Below are 27713 nucleotides of genomic sequence, written 5' to 3' on the forward strand. Positions count from 1 at the left end.
ATGGGAATTAAACACTCGTCCCGCTGCATGCTCCTCAGGAGAAAGATGGCGGAGTCGGACAGCAGCGAGGTAAGAGTAAAGAAACATTTTATTGTCTTCGTTTCACAGCAGAGCGCGCTTTGCTCAGAAATGCGTCCTGATGCTGAAGTTGCATCTCGGACAAACTGAAGGATGCTGACAGTCCGGAGCGCGAGACATCAATCTGATTCAGTCTCACTGTGTGTCAGGATGCTCCCTGGTTATTTAGCAACACACCACATCTGCATGGTGAGGACACTCTGAGCTGAATGACATCACTTTCTCCGCTCATCATAAAGCAGTGTGGTCGGCATGTAAATGGATGTCAGCATCATAAAAACCGTTTTCCTGCACCATCCGGACCCACTGAGCCCCCAGGAGTCGGTGGGACGGTGGGCTGGGTGCAGGGATCACCAGCGCTGTCCAAGGTGCTGCAGTGGCGTGCACACCAAACGGAGCAGTTTGCAGAAAGTAAGGTTGCACTGAAGCTTTCTCACGCACGCTGCTCTATGCGGGTTCCCTTTGCAGAACTCATCCTCTGTGACTCAGTCTTATGAGAGTCTGAGATCTGGCTCTGCTCCTCTAGTCCTACTGAGCCGCGCGCCACATCTGTATTCATGGCGGGAGCGCGCGCAGCGGAGGATACGTTGATTCATGCGGAAGTGATGCTGAAGTTGGAGGCAGCCTCATGTTGCTTCCTTATATATTATTCATCACATAAAAAGTTCCTTCAAACAAGTTCTTGGAAGAGGCTTCAAACTCCAAACATTTTCTCATTTTTCATCTGAGGGAGAAAATAAGTGATGTTTTCTTCTGCCGGTGCTCCTGCAACCAAATGACACAAGTTTATCCTTCCTGGAGAGTTTTTTTTAATATATATATATATATATATATATATAAAAATTATGGATTAAGGTTAAAAAAAATTACTCATTATTGTGAAACTGCTGAATTATTCAGCTAAACATTTCAGTATATTTGCAGAAAACTAGATATTTAGGAACTTGGGGTCCAGTTTTAACAGCCAACCATGTGGAAAGTTATGGAAATGTAACAGAAGGAAGCACAGAGATGTCCTTCTCAGATAACAAGTTTCACCTCAGTGGAGAGATCTGCATCCACTCAGAAATGCAACCCTGGATGTGTTTATGCGTTATGAGGGTGAGAGGCAGGGACATGTTTGGCCCTTTCTTTCCTGTTATCTGCCATCTGAGTTATTCTCACTCCATCTGCTCTCATCTGAGCTTACTGACCGCAACGTTTACTATAATATGCTGCATAATGAATCCTTCCTTTTAAAACATACACATAAGTTTCTACAAACAGACATAACAGCCAGAAAGTGTTTTACTTTGGCCACATCTTGAGGCTCTGACACCTAATGTGACTCTTTTCATTTTCCGTTTTTAAGATGATGCCAACATTTAATCTGCAGCCTTTACACCTGCAGCGGTATGCAGCTCATCACACACCAGGGTAATTTTAGCTTAGTGGAAAGTCTCCTTGATGATCCAAATGATTATCCTGCGGGAACATCCACGGTGTGGAAACATGCTGTGAACAAACAGAGTGTCTGAATGGCAAAGTTGAGCAACAATTCAGCTTATTAATGTTTAGAATCTGGACATAACTATAGTAAAAACTCTCAAGCTGAGGAAAAAAACATGTTCCTGTTAAAGTACTCTGAATCTCCTCAAGCTGAACGTGGCTCAAACTTGGAGAACTTATGGGGAAACGCAGAAGAGACATTCAGCTGAGTCTCTAAGGAGAGTTCTGAAAAAAAGCCCTCCTTCAGGAACCATTTCATGTTTTCATAAACTTCCTGATGTTTCTTTAAAAAAACAGGAGGTGATACCACAGTACTTTGTCTAAAGTACTTGCAGATACGTATCAGTATAACTACTAATAAATCCTGTTATAGTTTACTGGGAAGCAGTGTAGACCAGAATGTCAGGTGTGATAACTCAGACGGGTCATCTAAACGTGCAGCGAGAAAACTGTCAGAATCTTTATAAATAAGGAGGATAAAGTGGTGTTTTTGCACCGGGATTATATAAATACCATAGTTTCTGGACATCTGATGATGATGGTGATGGTGAAGATGAAAATAAATGTAAAAGTTTTAATCTGAATCTTCATAAATAAGAAGGTTAAAGTGTTTTTTTTGTGGATTTTGTTTAAAACTAAGATCACACCGACATGCCCGGACCAACTTCTCCTGCAGAGTTTGGACCAAATCTGGTTTTTCTAATGATTCAAATATCCCTGCGATGTCCTGGCGACCTGTCCAGGATGTACCCCGCCTCTCGCCCACAGGCTGCTGGGATAGACTCCAGCCCCCCCGCGACCCTTGATCAGATTAAGAGGTTCAGATCATGAAAGAATGAATGGCTCAAATAATCACTTTTTTCTATTTCTGTGCTACTTTTTCTGCTTGTGATTTAGCAGCAGATTGATGTTAGCAGGAACCATATAACTGTGCTAATTTGTGCTTATATTTAGAACGTACTCTATGATACGATACATGCCTGTTTTTGTGTAAAGTTACCATGCAGGCACGACAAAATGCTCCCCGTTACGCTGCTGCTAACTTTTACTTTCAGTCATTTATTTAACAGGTGAGAAATTAAAGGTTTGACATGATGATAACATGAGACAGAAGTCATGAAAAGACTTAATGTCAGCATTATTGAGATGTTTTTTTAGTCTGTTAAATGCTTCATGACGGCAGCAGAGAACAGAACTGTCTGTGCAGATCTAACCTATTTAAGTCTGGACCGAAGCATTAAAACCAACAGCTTCGCGACGGTGTCATGCATGGATCTAAACCTTTTATACATTACTGTCCGCTCACACTGAGTCCAGGTCTGTGCCATTTAATCCCAGCAGGACGGGTGAAAAGATAAATAATGCATAGAAGCATAGACATGTGCAGGAGGAGACGGTGGAATGGGAGGAAAGACTCAACCTTGGAGCTGTCACTGTGAGATCCAACAACACAACTTCATCTCTGCAGCAGATTATCCACCTCACTGACCGTCACAGCAGAGAGCTGAAATGATTAATGAGCCACTTTGTCGACTTCTGTATTATTGAAAATATATTTAAATGAAGACATTTAAGTGAATCTACATCCTGTTACAGTGATTTCTGTCAGGTCTCTGTGATTGCATCATCTCATAACCTGAACTCTGCAGGAGAAACTGGCTGTTTGGAACGCCGAAGATGAAGCAGCATAATTAACACGCTGTAGCATGACATCTGAAAGTTTTTATGGATAAATAGAGAATAAATAGCAACCAGAGAGGCACGCAAATATTACAGCCGTGTCAGTCGCGTACGAGTTGCCAGGAAATACACAAACAAACCCTCCTATTTTCCATCTCCACAAGTATTTCTTCAGCATGTATTTTTAGAAGCCTGAAACTTGGAATGAGAATAAACACCAGAGTGGATTAGTGGCTCTACACTGAGATGCATGTGTCTGTTTCTCCGTCACTCCCTCACAAACCAGCTCCTGCTCACCATGGCAGGACCTTCCCAGCAGGCCTGTAGGTGATCATCTGTGCACTGCAGAGCTTTCTATCTTCTGCTGACAGACAGACTTCCTGTTGGCTGTCCGCATGTCCTCCATCCTCCTTCTGTGAACTCGCCACCAGGCTGACGGGAACATGATCTGAGAGGCTTAAATGAACGTACAAAGAGTCATGAATGCACATACAACCTGATGCTGCTGCTCAGTCTCCACTTGTTTCTTCCAAAAACCAGAAATATTAACCATCTTGCTTTTCTTCTTTAAAGCAACCAGAGTCGCAGCCGCAGCCAATCCGCATCATTCCCTCTCAGTCGGCGCAGCCCACCTCGCTGCCCAAGCCCGTGCCTTCGATCCAGCCAGCCCCCCGGCCTCCCCTCCCACCACACACTCCCCATGCTGCAAACCTGCCCAGCTGTCCAGGACGGGGCAAGATGGCCAAGTTTCTCAGCCCGGAGGAGATGACCTCTCGAGACTACTACTTTGACTCCTACGCTCATTTCGGCATTCACGAGGTACGACTGTGTAACAACCAGCACCGTCGTTCTGCAGCGTTTTATGTCCCTTAGACTGGAACATGTCAGTGGAAGAGCTCAGCGATGGGATTTCTGCACTGCAGCTCGTTAGACGTTAGCTGGTTAGTGGATGTTGTGTGGAAATGAGAGAAATCATAAAAAATCTGTGGTTGAAATGTCTGCAAAACCTGCAGAAATGTGAGTTCTGGTAAGTTCCTGAACGTCAGCTCCAGGCTGTGAAACCAGGTTTCCGTCTCCATGCATGTCGGTTCTGTTCCTTTAAAACCAAACCGTCTCACGTCGTGTGTTGGAAAGGTACCTAAAGATGATTTTATGTGACTTCTTTTCCTGAGGGGAGCCTCCCAGGTAGCTTAGCCTCCTGCCCTGAACTGCTCCAGCAACCTTTTCACCAAGATTTTTGTGTCATAGAGAGTTATTACGATGGCTGTGCTGGAGTGGTCCGCAGCTCAGAACGTTTCCTGAGAGGATTTTCTGCCACAGCTCGTGTCCTGCTGAGGTCAATCCACAATTTGATGGAGAAAGCAAAAGGATGTGAACATTTTCAAAATTTAGTTTTTTTATGCTTCATCAGCTGCAAACCATCGTCACAGATGTTTGAAATCTTTAGGAGTGTCGTGTCTCCACCGGGACTTGGCGAAGGCGTTTGACCGTGTCCCCCGGGGGCTCCTGTGGGGGGTACTCCGAGAGTATGGGGTACCGGACCTCCTTGTACGAGCTGTCCGGTCCCTGTACGACAGGTGTCAGAGCTTGGTCCGCATTGCCGGTAGTAAGTCGGATTCGTTTCCGGTGAGGGTTGGACTCCGCCAAGGCTGCCCTTTATCACCGATTCTGTTCATAACTTATATGGACAGAATTTCTAGGTGCAGCCGAGGTGTTGAGGGGATCCGGCTTGGTGGCCTCAGGATTGGGTCCCTGCTTTTTGCGGATGACGTGGTCCTGTTGGCTTCATCTGGTCGTGATCTCCAGCTCTTGCTTGAGCGATTCGCGGCCGAGTGTGAAGCGGCTGGGATGAGAATCAGCACCTCCAAATCTGAGACCATGGTCCTCAGCCGGAATAGGGTGGATTGTCCTCTCCGGGTCGGGAGTCAGGTCCTGCCTCAAGTGGAGGAGTTTAAATATCTCGGGGTCTTGTTCACGAGTGAGGGAAGGATGGAGCGTGAGATGGACAGACGGATCAGTGCGGCGTCTGCAGTAATGCGGACTCTGCGCCGGTCTGTCGTGGTGAAGAAGGAGCTGAGCCAGAAGGCGAAGCTCTCGATTTACCAGTCGATCTACGTTCCTACCCTCACCTATGGTCATGAGCTGTGGGTCGTGACTGAAAGAACAAGATCTCGTATACAGGCGGCTGAAATGAGTTTCCTCCGCAGGGTGGCCGGGCTCTCCCTTAGAGATAGGGTGAGGAGCTCGGTCATCCGGGAGGAGATCAGAGTAGAGCCGCTGCTCCTCCGCATCGAGAGGAACCAGTTGAGGTGGCTCGGGCATCTGGTCAGGATGCCTCCTGGACCTCCCTGGTGAGGTGTTCCAGGCACGTCCCTCTGGGAGGAGACCCCGGGGAAGACCCAGGACACGCTGGAGGGATTATATCTCTCGGCTGGCCTGGGAACGCCTCGGGATCCCCCCCGCAGAGTTGGCAAATGTGGCTGGGGAGAGGGAAGTCTGGGCTTCCCTGCTTAGGCTGCTGCCCCCGCGACCCGACCCCGGATAAGTGGCAGGAGATGGATGGATGTCTCCACCATTCAGTATGATGTTCTTATCATTATGTGTGTTCATCATCTCCAGTCTCAGGTTGACTCAAAAGGGGGGAAATAAGTTCCTCTTGTGACCTGTGAGATGAAATTTTCATATTTTTGGAATATAGGTCAGGTGTATTTTTGGCATTTCTGCCTTTTCTTCTCACACATGCATGCACAATGCAGGAAGCGAGAGCGACACAGACAGTCTGGCCTTGGAGGCTCACAGGGCTTTTTCAGGAGTAGTAGCAGCGGCTTTGAATGGAAAACTGCACAGCTGAGAGCGAATGCAGTGAGATTAGCCGAATCCTGGGCTTCTTTCTGTCACCTTGCCACTGTACATGTCACAGCAGATCCAGAACCTCAGCGACCACCTCAGTGGCTACTTCCTCCTAACATGATTTATTTTGTGCTAATCCAGGAAATGCTGAAGGATGAGGTGAGGACGCTTACCTACAGGAACTCCATGTACCACAACAAGCATGTCTTCAAGGACAAAATAGTGTTGGACGTTGGAAGCGGGACTGGGATCCTGTCCATGTTTGCAGCCAAAGCAGGAGCCAAGCATGTTTACGGGGTAAGATGCATTTGTTTTCGTTGTAATCCACCAGGATGAAGCCGTGATGCTGCTCAGGCTGACATTCTGTAGAAGCAGCACGTGTCTGCTGCTGCTTCAGACCTTATTGTGCACTTTAACCTCTGTCTCGACATCGGCTGGGGAGAAATCTGAGAGCTCAGACTTTTATATCTTACAGTAAAAAAGGCCAAATGCCTCATCACTGAATGGAGAAATGATGCCTTTACCTGCTGCTGGCTGGTGGGTCCACCCTGGATTCATTTACAAATAATTTCCCACACACATCAACAACCTTCAGACCAAAGTCAAAGCTTTTCTATTCTGCAATAAACTTTCATTTCCTCACTCGGCCAAGAAGACGGCATGAAACCCTGCTGCCAGTAAACCAGACACATCACTCCGCTGTTCGTTTTGCTGCTAGCGCACCGTGATCTGTGCAGATTGTTGGGCTGGTCCTCCCTTCAGATCTCTTCCTCACCTGTCGTCCACGCCAGCTTCACGGTATAATAAGGAACCGGCTGTTTGAACACACAACGTCGCTGATTCAGCAAAAAAACGCAAGATTAAAAGATGGAAAGAGAGAAAACAAGAGTCATGGTAAGATGGTCTTCTGCTGGTTGGAGAGAGCTAACAGGTCAGGTAGGATGTAAGTTAGCCATCGATTGGGGGAAGGGGGCTTGGTGGGCAAATGGCAACAGTTCTGCAGTGTCTTTAAGTTGCAACAGATTACCACCGATGATGCAGCTTGTTAACCATCCCACACACACATAAACACACATTTTGTCATTTGATTCAATGTCCAGACTTTTAACTGGTACACACACACACACACACACACACCGACTTTCCATCTCTGTTCTCTCCTGTTTCTACAACCTTAAAACTTCTTTTCTTACTCGCCATTTGTAATGATTTTACATGCACGTTTTTCAGAGGATTTGTGTGTTTTTTAGTTGGATTTGTTATTGTGTTTTCAACGCAGAAGTAGTTGTTAGTCAGGACATGTCTGAGAACACACGCTGCATACTCACAGCCGGCTCAGGATGACCGAGCGGAGCTTATTGTTGTCTGCAGGCTCCACATGGAGTGCTGGTGCTTCAGGGGGAGAAGTGATTAACTTGGAACTGCATGGAGACTTTTTCTGTGCTACTGGTTGACATTCTGTGTGTGTGTGTGTATGACTTTACCTTGAGTCCTGAGCTCGTTTGCCTCCTCTCTTCAGTTTCAGTCTGTTTTGTTGTATTTAGATGCTTTTTACATTGGTGTTTCTGCTTTCCATCCGGCAGGGTTTTCTCCACCTAAACGTCGCTGATTTCAGAGATTTAGTTTATCTTCAGCCTAAAGCCTCCCAGCATGAGTTCTGCACCAAACGCAATACCTTTATCATACCCTAAGCTTGTAAAGGTTGATATGAGGGATAAGATGTGAGGTGGAAATGCTGGGCTCCAGGCCAGCGAGACCATCTCTCCATCATATGGATCCTATTAAAGAAAGAAAAAAGAAGTGATCTTCACAGTTCTGGGTCCACAGAGAACTCATAAAAGTCTCTCTGCTGTTATTGAACGGACATTTAGAAGTCACATTCTCAGACAAAAGTGAAAACAGATTATTCCTCACCACTGAAGACATAAAATTAACTTTAAAACATTTTGGAGTAAATTGTACAGGGAAATTTGGAATTTCTGCTGTGATGAGTTACATTCAGTCTGATTCAAACATCTACAGGGATGATAACCATCAGCATCAATGTCCATATGCAACAAAATATATATATATATATATATATATATATATATATATATATATATATATATATATATATATATATATATATATATATATGTATATATATATATATATATATATATATATATAAATCAGTCTTTATATTAATTTAAAGTGATAACAAATAAGACATTTCAGGTTCAGTGTGTCACAAAATCAAAAGGTCAGTGTCAGAAAAATATAATAAATCATTACAAACTGTTTCTATCAGCCTCTGCTGACTTTACTAAAACATTTATTTCCACTCACTGAGTCCACAGACATGGTAGCTGCTTGTTTTCTACGGTGTCTGTGAAGGGACAAACAACTGTGAAGCAGGTAGAGCACCGTGTGTGATAAGTCATGTCTGAACGGTACACAGTAAAAGACAACCTGTTTTTATAGGAAGTATTTTGGCCTGTGATGGCTACCGTACACTCACAACCTAGCACGGGGTTTGACTCTTCTCTACACACATCTTCACCACTAGATGTCAGTAAAACTTGCAAACTGTACCTTTAAAAAAACAATAGTTCAGAGCAGACTTCAGATTTTTTCTAGTAGTTTGTTCCAGAAATTAGGATCATAAAAACTAAAAGCAGATGCTTCTTGTTTGGTTTAAACTCTCAGGATGTAAATTGACAGAGATGATCTGAGAAGTGTCTGTGGCTCGTGCAGCATCAGCAGATCTGAGACATATTTCACACCAGAACCTTGTCATGCCGTCCGCACCAGCAGCGACGTTTTAAAATCAGTTCTTTGGTTCACAAAGACTCTGGCTTTCTGTGCAGCAAAGAATCCATTTTACAGGATCAGAGAACCAGATTCATAGTTTCCCTGCATGTTTTTTGCCTTTGGTGTGAGGATACAGATTAGAGCCATAAAAATATGCAGCAAAGTGCAAAATAGTTTTTACAGAAATGTTCCACAGCTTTTGGGAACATCTGATACAAAGTAAAATCAGTGAAGTCCAGTAGGTCACATGTGGCAACGATATGCTGGTTGCTCAGACTGTTCCTGCAGAGGGATTACACACAGGTTTGTATGGGCTCCAGATTCTATTCTACAGTCATTTAGCAGATGCTTTTATCCAAAGCGACTTAGATCTGACTGAGAACAACATAAGTACGAAATCAAACTGTAGAGGACATCGTAGGAAGGTGCTGGTGGACTGTCCAGTTGGACGCAGGTCCTTCCATGAAGTGCTACAGGCTTTTATTTTTTTGTTTTCTCCCTTCCCACATAATATAACCTATGTTAAAATACAAAGAATTAATACCATCATGTTTGTTGCAAAGAACTGGGCTAAGTTCTCCAACTTTCCAACAAATACAGCTAAACTAAGTGTTGAAGTTCTCCTTGAAGAGCTGAGTCTTCAGCTTGCTCCTAAAAGTAGACAGGGACTCTGCAGAGCGGACAGAGTTTGGGAGATCATTCCACCATCGTGGCACAACAGAGGAAACGAGTCTGGCTGGTGATTTAGTCCCACAAAGTGGTGGTAACACGAGGCGTCTTTAACTGGTGCAACGTAGCTGTGGAGAGGGAGTGTAGGTCTGGATTAGGGAGTGAAGGTAGACTGGAGCTGTTGGAGTTATTGTTTTGTAAGCCAGAAGCAAAGCTTTAAGTTTGATGCGTGCTGCATCCCTGGAATCTGGAATACAGACCATTATATTACATTTTGATAGAAAAACACTAATTGATTAAAACATAAAGGGTTAATGAAGACACAAAACACTGAGACCACTTTTCTGCAAGTTTTAGGTGCGGCAGTTAAATGGATCCCCCTAACATCAGCCTAACTACTGTTGTCAAGTTCTGTACAGTGACCCTTAATTTGAGACAGGCATGTTGAAGCAGGGAAACATCTAAAACCTGCAGGATGGGGACCCTGAAGGACCCAAGTTTCTTTTTTTTGTCTTGTCCAGCATTTCAGCAAGCAGAATGATTATCTATTCTGCTGAGCAAATTTACTTTGCCAAAGGAAGCATTATAGATAAACTATAATGTTCTCCTTGATATTTTGGATTCTTATTTTATTTTTCTATTTACTATTTGCATAATTGTTTGTAGTTTGCACTGCAGGTCCGGACCGGAGAGGATAGAAGAGGGAGAGAAAGAGAATGGAAAAGAAAAGAAAACAGAAAAATACCTTGTAGAGAAAGAGAGAGAGAGAAAAAACAAGAGAGAAAACAACCTACATACATGTACATAAGCAGGCATACTTGGAGGACTCAAAATTGAGATGAGATTCCTGTTATAATGACTTCTTTCCTTCTCCCAATAAACTGCAGCTGTACAGCTGCAACGTATTGTGTTGGCAAAGATGGTACTAGTGTTCCAGGAGGGTGCGCACGCACACACACACACACACACACACACACACACACACACACACACACACACACACACACACACACAACCAGTCATTTCCCCACAGATTCATTCCATCGTCCTAGAAATGAAGATTGGCAGGAGTTAACTTCTCGGAGAAAGTTTGCATTAAAAAGTTAAGCAATGTTAGAATAACTAAATTCCCAGCAAAAATGGCATAACTATCAAAAGATGATAAAAAATTCAATAATTCAGTTAAATCTGTGTGTGTAGAGGGTAAGGCCAGAAACTAACATTGATTGGTCGTGCTTTTTGGGTCCTTGGGCTGCATTATATGAAAAACAGACAACTTTGTCTGACAGGTCAGTCTGTCGGCGCAAGCGAAGGAAGAGAACGAAACTGACATTGAAAAGAAAAATAAACATTTTGCATGAGATGGAGAAATGCTGTTGTCCTTGCCTTTAAGGCAGAGGTAATTTAAAACCAATAAATGAGTCAAAAGACCCAAAAATGTGGAAAATATGAAACTGAATATGAATCTGCAGCAGGAAGAAATGAAGATTGCTTTTAAAGCTGCAACAATATTTACAGTTATCATCAGGTGATTCATCATAGTATCTGTTGCTGCTTAACAAAAGATCTGCATGCATTTCCTAAAAAATTACATTTTCTTATTTGTGTTTGCAGAATTTAAAGCTGAATTATGGTTAAAATGACGTGGAAACGAGGTTTCTGCTTCCTTTCCGCGTCACTCAGCGTCTCCACCTTCAGGAACTCGTGCTCCATCGTCCGCAGCAGAAACGAGCATCTCTAAAGTCTTTGAAACTAAACCAAGCTGAAAGTGGAGAGACTGAAGCTAAAATAACTTTGACATTCACAACTTTTGCTCCTGCTTTGCTGAACTTATTTCAGATGTATGAGTCAAAGGTTAAGAGTCTAGCTGCGGGGGGGGTGCCATGGCATCTGGACAAAATTAGAAAGGCAAGCTTGCTGTGTTTGAGAGTAGAGGACAAGATAGAACCCACAGGGATAACCATGGTGACAGAAACTCTCCCTGACACTAGTGGGATGTGCAAGAGGCGATGCGAGTGGGAGCGTCTTTGTCAACAAGCCTGCAGGGTTGAGTATTCCCAGTGAAGTGTGATGCTAATGGATACATGGCTAATGGGGAACTCTCACAGTGAGCTTCAGAAGGAGATGCAGCGCTGGCATTAGCAGTCTTATTGACAGCAGCACTGTAACAATAGCATATGTGTGCCTGCAAGCCCAGACACACTAACATCTGGTGCAACGGGAACATTGCTGGATGTTTAGGCAACCTGATGTTTGGCACCAGAACCCCCCACCCCCTGAGCAGTCCTCTGCTGATACCCAGCAAACAGCCAGGCTGCTCCAGGGAAGCCGTGTCACTGTGAAATTCCTGCATCCTGCATGCTTTAACGATGGAGGAACTGATGACCTCCGCGAGAACGTAGCCACATCTTTGTGTGGGTTACGCTGCAAACAGGACTATCCCCAGATGAAACCTTTTAATTTGTCCATCTATCAGTTAAGTTGTTGCACATGAAGCGTGACCAATCAATTTGTTTCCTTTCAAAAGTTCAGCCCCTCAAAAATTCCCTTCTTCCATGACAGAATGTGGAAGAACGAAGTTTTCAGAGCAGCTCAGCTGTTTCATGATCCAGAACTGTTAAGGATCACTCTGAGAGTTCTGCAGCTTATTCCGACCAGAGGCATCTTCAGCAGCAGGAATAAGTCTCTCAGCAAGTGGAGCTGAACGCACACACTCAGGTGGAAACACTTTCTCCTTCTCACCGACGCTCCTCCAGGTTTGGTGAATAAATTATTCTTTTTATTTTGTTTCAGAGCTTCTTATAAGTAGCTGAACCTTCAGAAGTTACGATGATGATGGAGGGGGCACTTTAGCAACCCTGAAGCGTTGGTCCATGTCATAGACTGTATATAAAGAGATGGGCGGAGCCTCCGTGACATCACCCGTAGGTTTCTGAAGAGCTGAATTGAAGCTCGGTGGGCGGTTCCTATCGTCACCATCTTGGCAGGGGCATACGTGTCGTCTCGCCCCGAAAATACAAATATTGGCAAAGAGGTGGAGCTGAGAGGGGGGCTGTGAGCGTCATGGCGGATGATTGACATTGAGCAAACTCCGAGCTTTCTGTAGCTAAGAGCTAACCGAGCTAACCCGGAGATAACAGGAGCTAACAGAGGTAAGCGGCCTAAAGCTAAGTCACGTTGTTAACCGGCTAAAAACCGCGGTTGTTCTACGTTCTTCTGACTTGAAGCGGGAGATCGGGTACCTGTCAATCAAAAGGACACGCCCCTAAATATGTTGAACTTTGAGATTAAATTTCTTTTAAATGGGCGAGTTAGAAAAAAATTCACTGCCCCCACAGTTGTCATGAAGGTAAACCTGATCTATAAACCGAAAATGGATTTCTGAACCAGGCTGTAAACATGTTTATTTCTGCTGTAAACATGTTTATTCCTGCTGTAAACATGTTTATTCCTGCTGTAAACATGTTTATTTCTGCTGTAAACATGTTTATTCCTGCTGTAAACATGTTTATTTCTGCTGTAAACATGTTTATTCCTGCTGTAAACATGTTTATTTCTGCTGTAAACATGTTTATTCCTGCTGTAAACATGTTTATTTCTGCTGTAAACATGTTTATTTCTGCTGTAAACATGTTTATTTCTGCTGTAAACATGTTTATTCCTGCTGTAAACATGTTTATTTCTGCTGTTAATATGTTTATTTCTGCTGTAATCATGTTTATTCCTGCTGTGAAGTTGGTCTTTTTAACATGGGAGTCTATGGGGATTTGCTCTGTTTTGCAGCCCCTAGTGGATGAAGGGGGAACTGCACTTTTATGCACTTCTGCATAGGCTTCACTTTTAACCGCCAGAGGTTGCCGCTTGGTCCACGTGCAGACATGGTCATTTCTCAAGGTTTTTTTCTATGTTCATTCTAGAATCGCAACAAGCTCAGTGTCTTGCATCATATTGCATCTATCTTATGGCATTCTGACGCCCACGATTCACATCCTGGAGTTCATATGGACGCACATGCTTAAAAGAAGGGAGACGAGTTCCCGAACAATTCAAATCATCGGTGGCCAAAAGGATTTAAGACGTTTCTCATGTCCAACTTGATGAACTTCCAGGCCTTTCGTTTGGGTCGGTATGAAGAAGCAGGAAAATGTTTAAAAAATCCCTGAAAAACAGACTAAAGAGGCAAATGAGTGCCGCGATGCAGGGTTCAGTGTAGACGGCTGAACTACCGGACAAAAGCAGATGAAATACAACGCTGATCCAGCAGAAACCAAGAGGTTTATATACTGACAAGAACCGAGGAGGAGCAGGTGAAGCGAATCAGCAAATCCAACCAGGTGTCCAGAACAGAAAGGAAAGAAAACAACGTCCAACAAAATCCGACAAGAAACACAAATGCAGAAAAAGCCAATCGCCAGCAGGACAACGGCCTTCCAGGTGATACATGTGATTCAGAATATGTAGAACTGAAATTATCCTTCTGACTACCAGAAAAAAAAATGTGTAACAACAAATGTCCACTACGGAGGACACTGCTTAAACTTTGAAATATTGTGGTAAAATATAGTTATATTTATCTTAGAAACAATTCAATGTGTTTATAAGATATTCAATGAAAATATAACTACAAAATTTCAAGTAAAAATCAGCACAAAGAAAAGTATTCTGCACTTTTGCAGAAAATGTCCTCTTTAAAGATCAAAAGGTGTTAGTTCAGTAGCATTCAGGGAGATGAAAATATTTAGGTTTACAAAGGTCCTCCACAGAGGACAAGTTGAACTACTGGTAGTCAGGAGGATATCATCCCTGTCATGAATGCTGCCTTGGAGAAAGAAACATCCTCCCGATATATTCCCATCTTGTATTTTACAGCCATGGATTAGGCTGACAAGTGTCTGACAAACACATGAAACTTGCTATGAGACTGAGCTTAAACCAGTACATCATGTGGACAGAACAAGAAGCTCCTGAATAAAAAATAAATCAACCAGAATCACACAGAATCGATGAGACTGGTGTCATTTTAAGGACTGGACCAGAAAAACCCAGAGGGCTACAGATGGTTTGAAGCAATCTGAAGCATCAGAAAACTGGATTTGTAAGATCCCATCCAGTTCCCTGACTTCAGCACTAAATACTCTTAACCTTAAAGACTTTAAATGAGCACTGGCAGCCCTTCGGTGGAGGCGGCATGTCACCTTGTAAACAGCTTCCCTTTATGTTCTGCTGCCATCCCTTTGTGTTCAGCTTGACTCCGGGGCATGTCCTGCAGAAATAAATTAACCTCAGTGCATGATGTCAGGTGATAATCCTTCCCTTGCTAGTTACCTACTGCTGTCAGGCATGCAAGCCATAAACATGAGCGATAAAAACTCACTGCTATCAGACAAAAACAGGATAAAATAACATCCTTTAGCAGCGTGACTTCACACACTCAGGCCTGGTCAATCTTATTTCCTCCCTTTTCCATCTGCTCTATTATTACATTTACATCTACAACCATGTTTTGTGTTAAAAAGGGGATTTAAAAGTTGACTGATTTTAGCCAGGTGCAGGTTTACAGTGTTTCTGTCAGCTGTGGAATGGGTGGAATGGGAGGAATGGGTGGAATGGGAGGAATGGGAGGAATGGGTGGAATGGGTGGAATGGGTGGAATGGGAGGAATGGGAGGAATGGGTGGAATGGGAGGAATGGGAGGAATGGGTGGAATGGGTGGAATGGGAGGAATGGGTGGAATGGGTGGAATGGGAGGAATGGGTGGAATGGGTGGAATGGGTGGAATGGGAGGAATGGGTGGAATGGGTGAAATGGGTGGAATGGGAGGAATGGGAGGAATGGGTGGAATGGGAGGAATGGGAGGAATGGGTGGAATGGGTGGAATGGGTGGAATGGGAGGAATGGGTGGAATGGGTGGAATGGGAGGAATGGGTGGAATGGGAGGAATGGGTGGAATGGGAGGAATGGGAGGAATGGGTGGAATGGGTGGAATGGGAGGAATGGGAGGAATGGGTGGAATGGGTGGAATGGGAGGAATGGGAGGAATGGGTGGAATGGGAGGAATGGGTGGAATGGGAGGAATGGGTGGAATGGGAGGAATGGGAGGAATGGGTGGAATGGGAGGAATGGGTGGCATCCACATCAAGATACTAAACAAAATAACCTTATTTTTCCTTTAACTGCTCTCTAGGGAGCCTTGTGATGGTGTGAGACAGACATGACTGCCCTCAGCATTGACTTGAAAATAAAATCTCAGTCATGTAACAGAAAATTTTGATAAGTCTGAAAAGTATGGATGCCTGTAAGGTTCAGCAATGACTGGAGTCTGTCTGTAAAGTGTACGTCAGGGGTACTCAGTTCGGTCCTACAAGGGCCGCAGTCCAGCTGGTTTTCCTTGTATCCCTGCTCCAACACAGCTGACTCAAATTAACGAGTCATTGTGCAGAAATGAAATGAAAAATACTTTATATTATATTGTAGTAGATAATAATTAACCTGAGGAGGTGTTGTTCCGGAGGCAGATGGCTGCCAGCAGGAATGATCTTCTGTATCTTTCAGTCTTACATCGGACCTGAACCTGATTGGCTGTTGGATCCAGGTAATTTGATTCAGGTGTGTTGAAGCAGAAAAACATGAAAAACCAGCTGGATTGTGGACCTTGTGGAACAGAACATCGCTGGTGTTCATTATGTGTAAAATAAAAGCGGGAGTTTCATCAGACTTTTGAGTTTCTTCCTCTGTCTGTCAGTCTTCTCAGTCCAGACTGAAAACTCATTCGTTTCCTTCGCCTTTCATCATTTAAACTAACTTTTTGGTGTACACCTTGGTTTTTTTTATACTGAATTATAGTTTGTATTTTTTTTTATTTTTACTTGCATTTTGTTTTATTGTTATTTTATTAGTAGTTTTTCTTGTTTTTTCTTGTTTTATTTTTCTGTTTTTATCATACATGTGATCATTTTATCTGTATTTTCTATTTTCAAGTACTTTAGTCAGCATGGGCTGTTATTAAATGTCCTATATAAATAAATTTTAATTTTAATTTGAAGTTGCTGCGGGGAAGGAACTAAATGTTGGTGTTACACAAACCGCCCAAAACAACACAATAATATCAATGTGTAATTTTCTTAAAATTAAAGTACACAAAGCTGGATTATCTAATGGACATTATGGGCACAGGCTCAGAGGGCCCACTAGGGGCCCACTTGGGGTCCAGTGGGACAAACACCAGCAGTTTGGACATGAAACTAAATGTAGATAAAAGCCAGATAGTTACACCACAGTATCTAGTGTGTTGCTACTGGTACCACTGGCTGAGAGATGTTAGAAATGACATTTTACAGTGTATCATTCACAATTTTCACAATGTTGCAGTGGGGAAGGAGGGCCATGGGACACTCTGGGCCCAGGGGCCTCTGCACTTTAAATTCAGGCCCTGTCAGTACATCAGCAACATTTCAATAATTTTGTAAAATGAGGCATGTTGTTATGGAGGAAATAGACATTCCATCTCAGATCTTTGCTCATTAACTTTTCTCTCTCTTTATTTGGCAGATTGAATGTTCCAGCATATCCGAGTACTCAGAAAGGATCATCAAATCTAATCATCTTGACAGTGGTAAGAGATGCAGCTGTTCCTCCACGTCTCATTTTGATGAATGTGCACATGATTAGCATTAAGGAAGCAATAAGTTAAGTTCTAATCATGATGGAGGATGAAGATGAAGGAGGGAAGGCGAGCAGAGGAACAGAAGGAGGAGGCCCTGCCTGCAGTTATGAAGGATGAAAACGGTCAAACCAAGACCTCTGTCATTCCTTTATCGTACTGCTCTGCAGTTGCTCATTTGTATTCATTTGCACCAACAGGCTTCCATCTTTCACCACTTCAAAGCGTATGTTTTAATCATAACAGCCGTCTGACAGAAAACAAATTCCCCTCCAAGTCACTGACTATGTACCTACCAAATAATAGCTCCATAAACCACCCTGTCAGCAAATATCGTATCTATAAAGCCATGAATATCAAATATGCTCTTGAAGTAAGACGTATCGCTGTGTCTGCTATGAGTTGTGGACAGTTAATAACAGAAAGCAATCAGCACTTGGAGGAACAACGTTCACATGTCATTCTGACGCTTGCATGAAACTTCTCAGTAATTTCCTGCCAAAGTAGCGCAAACAGAGCGGAAGTCAGCTAATCCCCAGCAGGGAGACGGATCCAGTCCGCCATGCTTTGTCCAGCCGGAACTACATGGCTGGAATATGGAGCACATGATGTACGAAGTGATGTATCATCACACCGTCTTTCTTTTTCCTTCCTAAATTATTCAGTGAGCATCATAACTGCAGGTTTTATTTTCCAGCAGCTGAATGGACGGCGTGGAAACTCCCTCTACGTTCTGCTGACAGCGTGTGCAGGGTTTCCGTGTGAACACGCTGATATAAATGTAAAGAAATGGTCATGTCACATCATGTAACACATCCTGTCAGATGGAACATGTATGTAACACACTATGTATGTACTGTATGTACATATGTGTGATTTTACACAGTTCTAAAAGGTTTTCCCCTTACAGAAAAACCACATGTTCCATGTGAACCACATGTGCAATCATGTTGTTTCAGAACATTTTCATGCAGTCCACATGTGAATACCATGTAAATCACATGGTTGATATGTAAATCATGTGAACTACATATGGTTTAAATTAAATTACATGTGTTGCACTCATATGATTCACATGTGAATCACATAAAATTTATCTGAAACCTCTTGCTTACACATGTGAATCATCTGTGTTTGACACAGGGTTTACGTGTAAACTGTATGTGATCCACATGTGATCAACATTTTCCTCACGTGTAAATCACATAGAATTTGTTCCAAGAACACACGTGTTTATACATGTGAATCACACGTGTTTATACATGTGAATCACACTTGTTTATACATGTGAATCACACATGTTTATACATGTGAATCAAATAGAATTGTCCAAAAACAACACGTTTTTACATGTGAATCGCATAGAATTGTTCCAAGAACACACGTGTTTATACATGTGAATCACATGTGAATCACATAGAATTGTTCCAAGAACACACGTGTTTATACATGTGAATCACATGTGAATCAAATAGAATTGTCCAAAAACAACACGTTTTTACATGTGAATCGCATAGAATTGTTCCAAGAACACACGTGTTTATACATGTGAATCACATGTGAATCAAATAGAATTGTCCAAAAACAACACGTTTTTACATGTGAATCGCATAGAATTGTTCCAAGAACACACGTGTTTATACATGTGAATCACATGTGAATCAAATAGAATTGTCCAAAAACAACACGTTTTTACATGTGAATCGCATAGAATTGTTCCAAGAACACACGTGTTTTAACATGTGAATCACATGTGAATCACATAGAATTGTTCCAAGAACACACGTGTTTATACATGTGAATCACACGTGTTTATACATGTGAATCACATGTGAATCACATAGAATCGTTCCAAGAAAACACGTGTTTATACATGTGAATCACACGTGTTTATACATGTGAATCACATGTGTTTATACATGTGAATCAAATAGAATTGTCCAAAAACAACACGTTTTTACGTGTAAATCGCATAGAATCGTTCCAAGAACACACGTGTTTTTACATGTGAATCACATGTGAATCAAATAGAATCGTTCCAAGAAAACACGTGTTTATACATGTGAATCACACGTGTTTATACATGTGAATCACACATGTTTATACATGTGAATCAAATAGAATTGTCCAAAAACAACACGTTTTTACGTGTAAATCGCATAGAATCGTTCCAAGAACACACGTGTTTTTACATGTGAATCACATGTGAATCAAATAGAATCGTTCCAAGAACACACGTGTTTATACATGTGAATCACACTTGTTTATACATGTGAATCACACGTGTTTATACATGTGAATCAAATAGAATTGTCCAAAAACAACACGTTTTTACATGTGAATCGCATAGAATTGTTCCAAGAACACACGTGTTTATACATGTGAATCACATGTGAATCAAATAGAATTGTCCAAAAACAACACGTTTTTACATGTGAATCGCATAGAATTGTTCCAAGAACACACGTGTTTATACATGTGAATCACATGTGAATCAAATAGAATTGTCCAAAAACAACACGTTTTTACATGTGAATCGCATAGAATTGTTCCAAGAACACACGTGTTTTAACATGTGAATCACATGTGAATCACATAGAATTGTTCCAAGAACACACGTGTTTATACATGTGAATCACACGTGTTTATACATGTGAATCACATGTGAATCACATAGAATCGTTCCAAGAAAACATGTGTTTATACATGTGAATCACACATGTTTATACATGTGAATCACACGTGTTTATACATGTGAATCACACGTGTTTATACATGTGAATCAAATAGAACTGTCCAAAAACAACACGTTTTTACGTGTAAATCGCATAGAATCGTTCCAAGAACACACGTGTTTTTACATGTGAATCACATGTGAATCAAATAGAATCGTTCCAAGAAAACACGTGTTTATACATGTGAATCACACGTGTTTATACATGTGAATCACACGTGTTTATACATGTGAATCAAATAGAATCGTTCCAAAAACAACACGTTTTTACGTGTAAATCGCATAGAATCGTTCCAAGAACACACGTGTTTATACATGTGAATCAAATGTGAATCAAATAGAATTATTCCAAGACCACATGTGTTTTAACACGTGAATCACGTAGAATCGTTCCAAGATTCTACATGTGAATCACATGTGAATCACATATAATCATTCCACGACCACATTTTTACATGTGAATCACATGTGATTCAAATAGAATCGGTCCAAGACCACATGTGTTTTAATATGTGAATCACATGGGAATCACATAGAATCCTTCCAATAACACATGTTTACACATGTGAATCATATGTGAATCACATGTATCTGACACGTGGTGGTTTTTCTGTTTGTGCTTCACCCTGGTATTTTTGGGTTTTGTTTTTTTTTTTCTTTATTTGTGGTAAAAATAAATGCTTTGTTTTTCAGTAATCACCATCTTTAAAGGAAAGGTGGAGGAGGTGGAGCTTCCGGTCGAGAAGGTTGACATCATCATATCCGAGTGGATGGGCTACTGCCTGTTCTACGAATCCATGCTCAACACGGTCATCTTTGCCAGGGACAAATGGCTGGTATGACATGAGGACTCTGTCTTTTAATCCTTTACATTTTACATCACCAGTTAAACCAGTTAAACCATGTAAACCAGTTAACAATGCTAAATGTAAGCGGACTAAATCCACTTGATCAAAAATATCCAATAATTCTTTGGATGCAGATTAGAAATGGATGCCTCTCTGGAACGGCGTTAGAAGCAGCCTCTGTTGGTAAAACTTGTCTGTTTCTTCGCTGCGTCTGATTCTGAGATAACGTCTACATTTGGCCTGCATGCTGAGCACAGTGTGTGTGTTTGCACCACAGCCATTGGCTGCACATCCTCTGTCTGAAGGTCACTGCTAAAAAATAATCCCAAACACAGTAAAATAATAAGAAATAAGGAGAAGAGGGGGTCCCTGCAGAGAAACAGTCCAACACACCCACCAGCAGGTCATCGGACATGATAGAAAGGGATTATTTCATCTCACTGGGTCTTTCATTTTATGACTCTGCATTTCATCTTAACCATCTGCTTCGCCTGAATTTACCAACTTCCATTCAATAAAAGAGCTGGTTTACACTATACTACTTACATTTACTGCATACTTATTAAGAAGACTTTGATGTCTATTATAGGATCCATTAATCTAATTGCTAGCTATATTAGCATCGTCCTTTCTGTCCTTTTGGAAACCACGATGTGGGTCACAGTCTGAGCGAGTCCCCTCCGGTTTCAGGATATAATCATGCTAATAATAAAACCACGCTGTGGTGGGTAATATTGTAATAGTGAATCACGCTGAGAAGAGTCTTTACAGATCTTTTAAATGAACTTTAAATCTTAATCATGTTTTAGAGAGGACAAACAGCATAACTCATAAACAGTGCAGCTGCTTTATTACTGAACCAGAACAATTTGTCCTTGGTGTGGAATTAAATGTCACCGTTGCGGTATTGCAGACTTTTTGTAACGTGTTCTTTTGCCAAACAGAAACCCGGAGGATTGATGTTTCCTGACCGAGCCTCGCTGTATGTGGTGGCCATAGAGGACCGGCAGTACAAAGACTTCAAAATCCACTGTAAATCTGTTGCACAGCCCAGATACAAACACACACAAACAATAGCAAGTACTCATATTCTCCTACACATGTGGGAGATTACACAACCGCAGTCCACCACATAATAACGCAGAAAAAGTGATATTAGATCAGTTCTCTGCAGTTTTCCTGCAGTGTTAGAAAAGCTCGAAATAATTCTGATATAAAGTAAACACGGTGTCGTGCTGAGATGTGGACATATCTCTCTCCACTGGAAAGGGTCTGGAAGGGCTTTTATACAGTTAGAAGTGGCCCTCTAAAGGATTCCAGTACTTCAGTGGTCTTTGCTGCCACTCTGGGCTGCACTCTCACCGAGATGAGTGGGCGGCCAGAAATGCAAAAACACCAGAGCAGGAAGACCCAGAGGGTTTGTGACCTGTTCATTATCACTGCTTCTCCGAAGCACTCGACTTGTTCTCCCATTTTAGGTCACGACAAAGATATTTGTTGTTTTCACACCGTCCTAGGAGGCTGCATGAATAATGCATGGGGGGATTTTAGCTTCGACAACAATGAGGCGAGGCTGGAGCCTGAGTTCAGAGAAGCACATGTTTACAAATCGTTGCCAAACACAATGTGACTTTTCATATGTCAGAATGAAAAAAAGGAATAATCGGGAGTGACAGGAATTATCTTCAGGGTCATAGATCATCCAAGTGGTGTTGTTTTACAGCTGCAGCCCAACTGTTTACACCTCCTGATGCTTTTCCCACCCTAAAAAACGGATAAAAATCCAGAACAAAGACAAGAAAGCTCCACATGTTTGCAGTTAATGAACACTAACTGAAAACACAATGGCTAAGTAACCCGACGATGTTGTACCAACCAGGGTGGGAGAACGTGTACGGCTTTGACATGACCTGCATTCGCAACGTGGCCATGAAGGAACCCCTGGTGGATGTGGTGGACCCGAAGCAGGTGGTGACCAACTCCTGCCTGGTCAAGGTTAGTACGATAAGCTATTGATCGTTTATTGGCTGATGGTTTTCATAAAGTCAGCTTGGCGCACACACTTTGCTTTAAACCTGATGTAATAAAACTATTTGTGATGCTGCAGGCAGAGTGTGATCAGCATCAGACTGCCTGGTGATAACTACCTCATGGAACAGAAAGCCATAAACAGATAATTACTGCGCTGGATCAGATTTCATTTTATCCGTGGAAACACTCGGGAATATGATTTCTCCACAGGGTGTCTAAATTAATAGGTAAAGGACTTTTTGATGATGCCAAGGAAACAGTGGTAAAATGAACATGCATGCTTCCAAAAGCTTTTAAAAGAGGGTTAGAGCATGGCAGGTTGCCAGTCCAGCAGTCAGGTTTTACTCACATGCACATCTTCTGGACTGTGGAAGGAAAACTGAGGAGCTGAACTCACCAGGAGATCCTCAGACTGTCGGGATAATCTGAGCACATGTTCCCAGCTGTTGTCCTGAGGGAACACCTTCACCTGGATCAGATGATAAGCATGTCGGCTGTGTTTGTTAGCATAAAGTTAGAGTGTTGTGTTTTTTTATGCATAAAATCATTCATAATTATTTTCCTTTTTTTTTTGTCCAGCATTTAGGCAAGCAGATTGATGGTCTGGATGCTGTGTTCTGCTGAGCAAATTTACTTTGCCAAGAGAAACTTTATGGATATAATGATCCCCTTGGCTTTCTGAATTTTTATCTTATTTCTATATTTATTTTGCGTTATTGTTTGGATTATAGAGTTTGTACTGCTGGACCGGACCGGAGAGGACAGAAGAAAGACAGAAAGAGAAAGAAGAGAAAACACCTCATAGGAAACGTGAAAGAGACAAAGGGAGAGGAATGAAGAAAAAAAAAGAACCCTAAAAAAGAAAAATAACCCAAAAACAAAAAACAAACAAAAAAAAACCAACCTAAAGATTCACACGTATTTTCACAAGCTCAGTAACGTGACCAGAGATGTATTTGTTTATGGAGAGGTGATCGTTTCTCATCTGAGAGTCTCCGCCTCCCTGAGACGCTCCTCATGATCCTCATGATCCCAGGTTTTTTTTTTTTTTACAGTCTTAATGTTTTCTTATTTTCATCTTTTAAATTATTTCAGATAATACACAATATTAGTGAATTTCTCTAAAAAAAAATGACAAAAACAAGCGTTTCTGCTATTTTCTCCAGCAGCAACATCCAACAAATGAGCCGGTGATACGAGGGACTTTTTATAGTCTCATAAAATCAATGTTTTATCTTTTTATTACATTGTCTGGTAAACTCTGCGCTGAGGAGCAAACACATTAGTTGTGTTTAAAACAACCAAACAAAGACGTTAATGTGCTTACCATCCTGTCGGGCTTGGCGTGAGGCTGGAAGGAGTTTGACCTTGACGTGCGGTGGTCGCCCCGTCTGCGCCTCCAGACTCATCCGGCTGCTGTGACTTGCATGTCAATGGCAGCCTGTCTCGTTTCCCTGATTGTCCTCGTTGCCGTGGTGACCTTCTCGTCTCTGGTGCTGATTGCACGGCTCTGTCCCGTCTCACCTCGGTCCCAGTGGAATACCGTCGGGTCATTCCTTCATTTTTATATGAAGTCGGCCTTTCCGTCTGTGAAATCTGAAAATCCATTTGCATGAATATGATGGGGGGTGGGGGGGGGGGGGGTGCTTGCCTTAGGATATTGTTGCTTTACAGCAGCGATTCCCTGCTGGAAACTTACATTATATTTAAATGGTTTGTCAAATGTCCTCATTAAAGTTGTATAACTGAGTAGCTGTACTCACAGGATCACATGCTATGAAGCTGCGAGGATCATTAACCAGTATCATCTTAACTAAAATATTTCAACAGCCTGCATTCAAAAGCTTTAAATACTTTTATTTAGTCTTTAGACTAATTTGAGTTTTAAATCCACAGTTTTATGATTCTGTCTGAAAGTTGAAAATGTGACTTTTAGAGGTTTTTATGCAACAAAACATATATTTATTACTTCTGGGAGAGATTTTCTCTTATTCACCTCTACAACACCAATAATCATATATGATATATGCTTTATATAAGTCTGATTTCTCCTGACATCGTGACATCTGGCGGCAGATTCCGCAGGCTAGAAGCGAATATCTATTAGCACTGATGGTACATGTAATGGGATTATGCCGCCGTGTTCATCCTGCAGCAGAGGTTTGAGGTAAATTCCAGTCTGTGTCTTAGACATCTAAGCTTAGATGACATGCTGAACAAGTTGTTCTGCTCTGAAGATGACACAGTGGGAAGATGTTGCATCAGATAGCCTGAAACCTGCCACAAATTAAAGCCCTCAAACTACGCTGGTTGCTTCCTGTCATCCATCTTTGACAGGTGTTTCTGGCCTCTTTACGAAGCATTTCAGGTTCCTTGGTGTCCTTGACACATTGGAATATTCCTGCAGATTGGTGGATTTCCATTTTTTAATTGAGCTGCTTTAGGTCAAATGAAACTAAGTTAAAAGGTGAGATTCTGTTTGTTTGTTTACGGGGACTTTTGCTTTGAGAGGAGTTAAGAGTCTTTCTCATTCCAGGAGGTGGATATCTACACAGTCAAGCCCGAAGACCTCTCCTTCACCTCTGCATTTTGCTTGCAAATCCTGAGGAACGATTACATCCACGCACTGGTGACTTACTTCAACATAGAGTTCACAAAGTGTCACAAGAAGACCGGATTCTCCACAGGTGAGCTGCTGCTTCACAAGCTCGTTGGAGAGGATTTAAATGGAATTTTTTATGACCTCTGAGTCTGCTGCCGTCTTCCTTGCCGTTATATTTAAAACATGGCTCTGCTGGCAGTACCTGCTCAGCTTTCATTTGCATCCAGCGCACGTGGAAAGAGTCCCCCCTTATTGACATTCATGTGAAACTAATTTCAGGGCACTATAATTCAGTCAGACAGACACTGAACTGAATAAATGTCAAGGTTTGGACCTGGTAGACTGGAAGCTTCGGACATAAAATATATCCTAAACCACCTTTTCTTCCTATTGTGCTTCTTTGTTACAGGAAATGTTTGTGTTCAGCCTTTAAATGCAGGTTTCTCTGATAACAGAACCGCCTAATTAGATCAACTAGCAGAATCCAAACGTTGAAGGTTAGGACTGTGTTAAAACTGGTGTGTTCCTGACCTCTAGTGGTGTTTGGTAGGAGAGACCCTTCAGAATAAAGTCACATTAAAGGGAGACGGATCTTTGGGCTCGCAAGATAGAAACACATCATCTTTTATTCATCAAGAACACCATCACAAGGACTTGGTAACGTCAACACTAAAAGATGTACAGTGTCAGCATTTTTCATTCCTTTTGCTGCTCTTCTATTGATTTTCTGTAAGTTTGACTGTCATGTACGTTTCCCAATGTCGAACCTGGAGACTCGCCTGCCAGAAACTAAGATACGCATCTAAACTTTCACAGAGAGAGTCAATAGAAAAGTCCTGACAGAGAACCATATCAGATATGACTCTCAGGCCCAAAGAAAAAGGGAACGGGAGGTCAGATCCGTGCATTTTATCTGCTGCAGCAACATGAGAAGCAGACTTAGCATGTCAGCGTCTGAGCTGAAGTATGGCCAAAGAGCTGAGAGGCTTTTGTGTGCAGCCGCCAAGCTGATTGGCAGCTGCTTTTATCTATCAACACCAAAAGAAGTTGTGCATGAAGCCAGAGCACCCAAGCTGCTCCAGGAAAGCTGACAGATATTCAATTTAATCGTATTGACCTTTCCAATCTCAGCCCAGTCATCAGTGATAGTCAGAGCTCTGGGGAATACCGGCGATATCAGGGTCTACCTATCTACATTACATCTGCGTGCACTCAGACAAGCACCTCTATACAACACACACACACACACACACACACACACACACACACACACACACACACACACGCAACGATGCAGCGCTGGAAGAAAAGCGACTCAGCGTGAGAAGAAGACGACAAACTGTCGGCTTTTCATGGTTCAGACAATCTGCTTCACATGTTTTAACTTTTATGTATTAAAGCTTTAGTGAGTCAGAACTTTCAGGTTGCCAGGTTATGTAAACTGCTTTTAGTGATCCAGCATTGTGCGTCTTTTCCTTTCTCACCAGCCAGCAGCTGTAAATATTAAAGCATTGAAACCGTGTTAGGTAAACAGGATCTGGAATGATGGCCTTTTTACAGAGTGGAAATGTATCAATCAGTCTGACAGCTGCTGATAGGAAAGATTTTACCTGCTACTGCCAAAAGCACTTCATTACGACTGAATGTGTGTGTTTTTTGGGTGTATTCAGCTCCAGATGCTCCGTACACTCACTGGAAGCAGACGGTTTTTTACCTGGAGGATTATCTCACCGTGCGAAGAGGAGAAGAGATCATTGGCAGCATTGCAATGAAGCCCAATGAGAAGAACATTGTGAGTATTGCCTCTCATGCGTCTTGTTTAGATGTGCATGCAAGTGATTAGAAATGCACACGTGGATTATTTCTGCAGACTTCCTTGCAGTTGGATTAAAACAACCTAAACAAAGAGGCTGTTTTCTCTCCTGCGTAGCGGCCAGGCAGGCAGCTGCACCGCAGCGACTTGAACAAACAGACTCTGTTGTTGACCTTGCGGGTGTCCTCCCCCGCCCCTGCGGGATGCAGGAGGGGGTGTTTGCTTTCTTCTGGTGTCTGACACTAATACTCTGTTTATCTACCAGCACATCCTGCTGTCATGTCCAAATGAAAATCTGATTGTTCTCTCCAGTCTTCCATTCCTTCTCTCCTCCTGATCACTCGTCTCTCCCCCCTCTCCTCACCTGCAGCGCGACTTGGACTTTACTTTTGAGTTGGATTTCAAAGGGCAGCTGTGTGAAGCGGCCATATCCCACGACTACAAGATGCGCTAAATCTGACCCC

At 42.4% G+C, this 27713-nt stretch overlaps 1 protein-coding gene across 5 annotated transcripts; it reads left to right on the plus strand.

Moving 5' to 3' along the window:
* LOC306766797 (protein arginine N-methyltransferase 8-B) lies at positions 1-27703 on the plus strand (the record flags this gene model as incomplete). 5 transcript variants are annotated; one of them, XM_079254643.1, is made up of 10 exons in its annotated part: positions 1-75; positions 3820-4065; positions 6238-6393; positions 17110-17173; positions 20649-20791; positions 21748-21835; positions 22683-22798; positions 25371-25521; positions 27107-27228; positions 27620-27703. In XM_079254643.1, the coding sequence occupies 10 exons, from the start codon at positions 1-3 to the stop codon at positions 27701-27703; spliced, it is 1245 nt and encodes a 414-aa protein (XP_079110769.1). The 5 variants fall into 5 exon arrangements, with proteins under 5 accessions (XP_079110769.1, XP_079110771.1, XP_079110772.1 ...); XM_079254645.1 differs by having other exon boundaries at positions 3829-4065; XM_079254646.1 differs by having other exon boundaries at positions 3835-4065.
* Between the last annotated feature and the right edge of the window lie 10 nt (positions 27704-27713).

The sequence above is a fragment of the Telmatherina bonti genome (genome assembly GCF_933228915.1).
Source record: "Telmatherina bonti genome assembly, chromosome: 2".
In the NCBI taxonomy this organism is placed as follows: Eukaryota; Metazoa; Chordata; class Actinopteri; order Atheriniformes; family Telmatherinidae; genus Telmatherina; species Telmatherina bonti.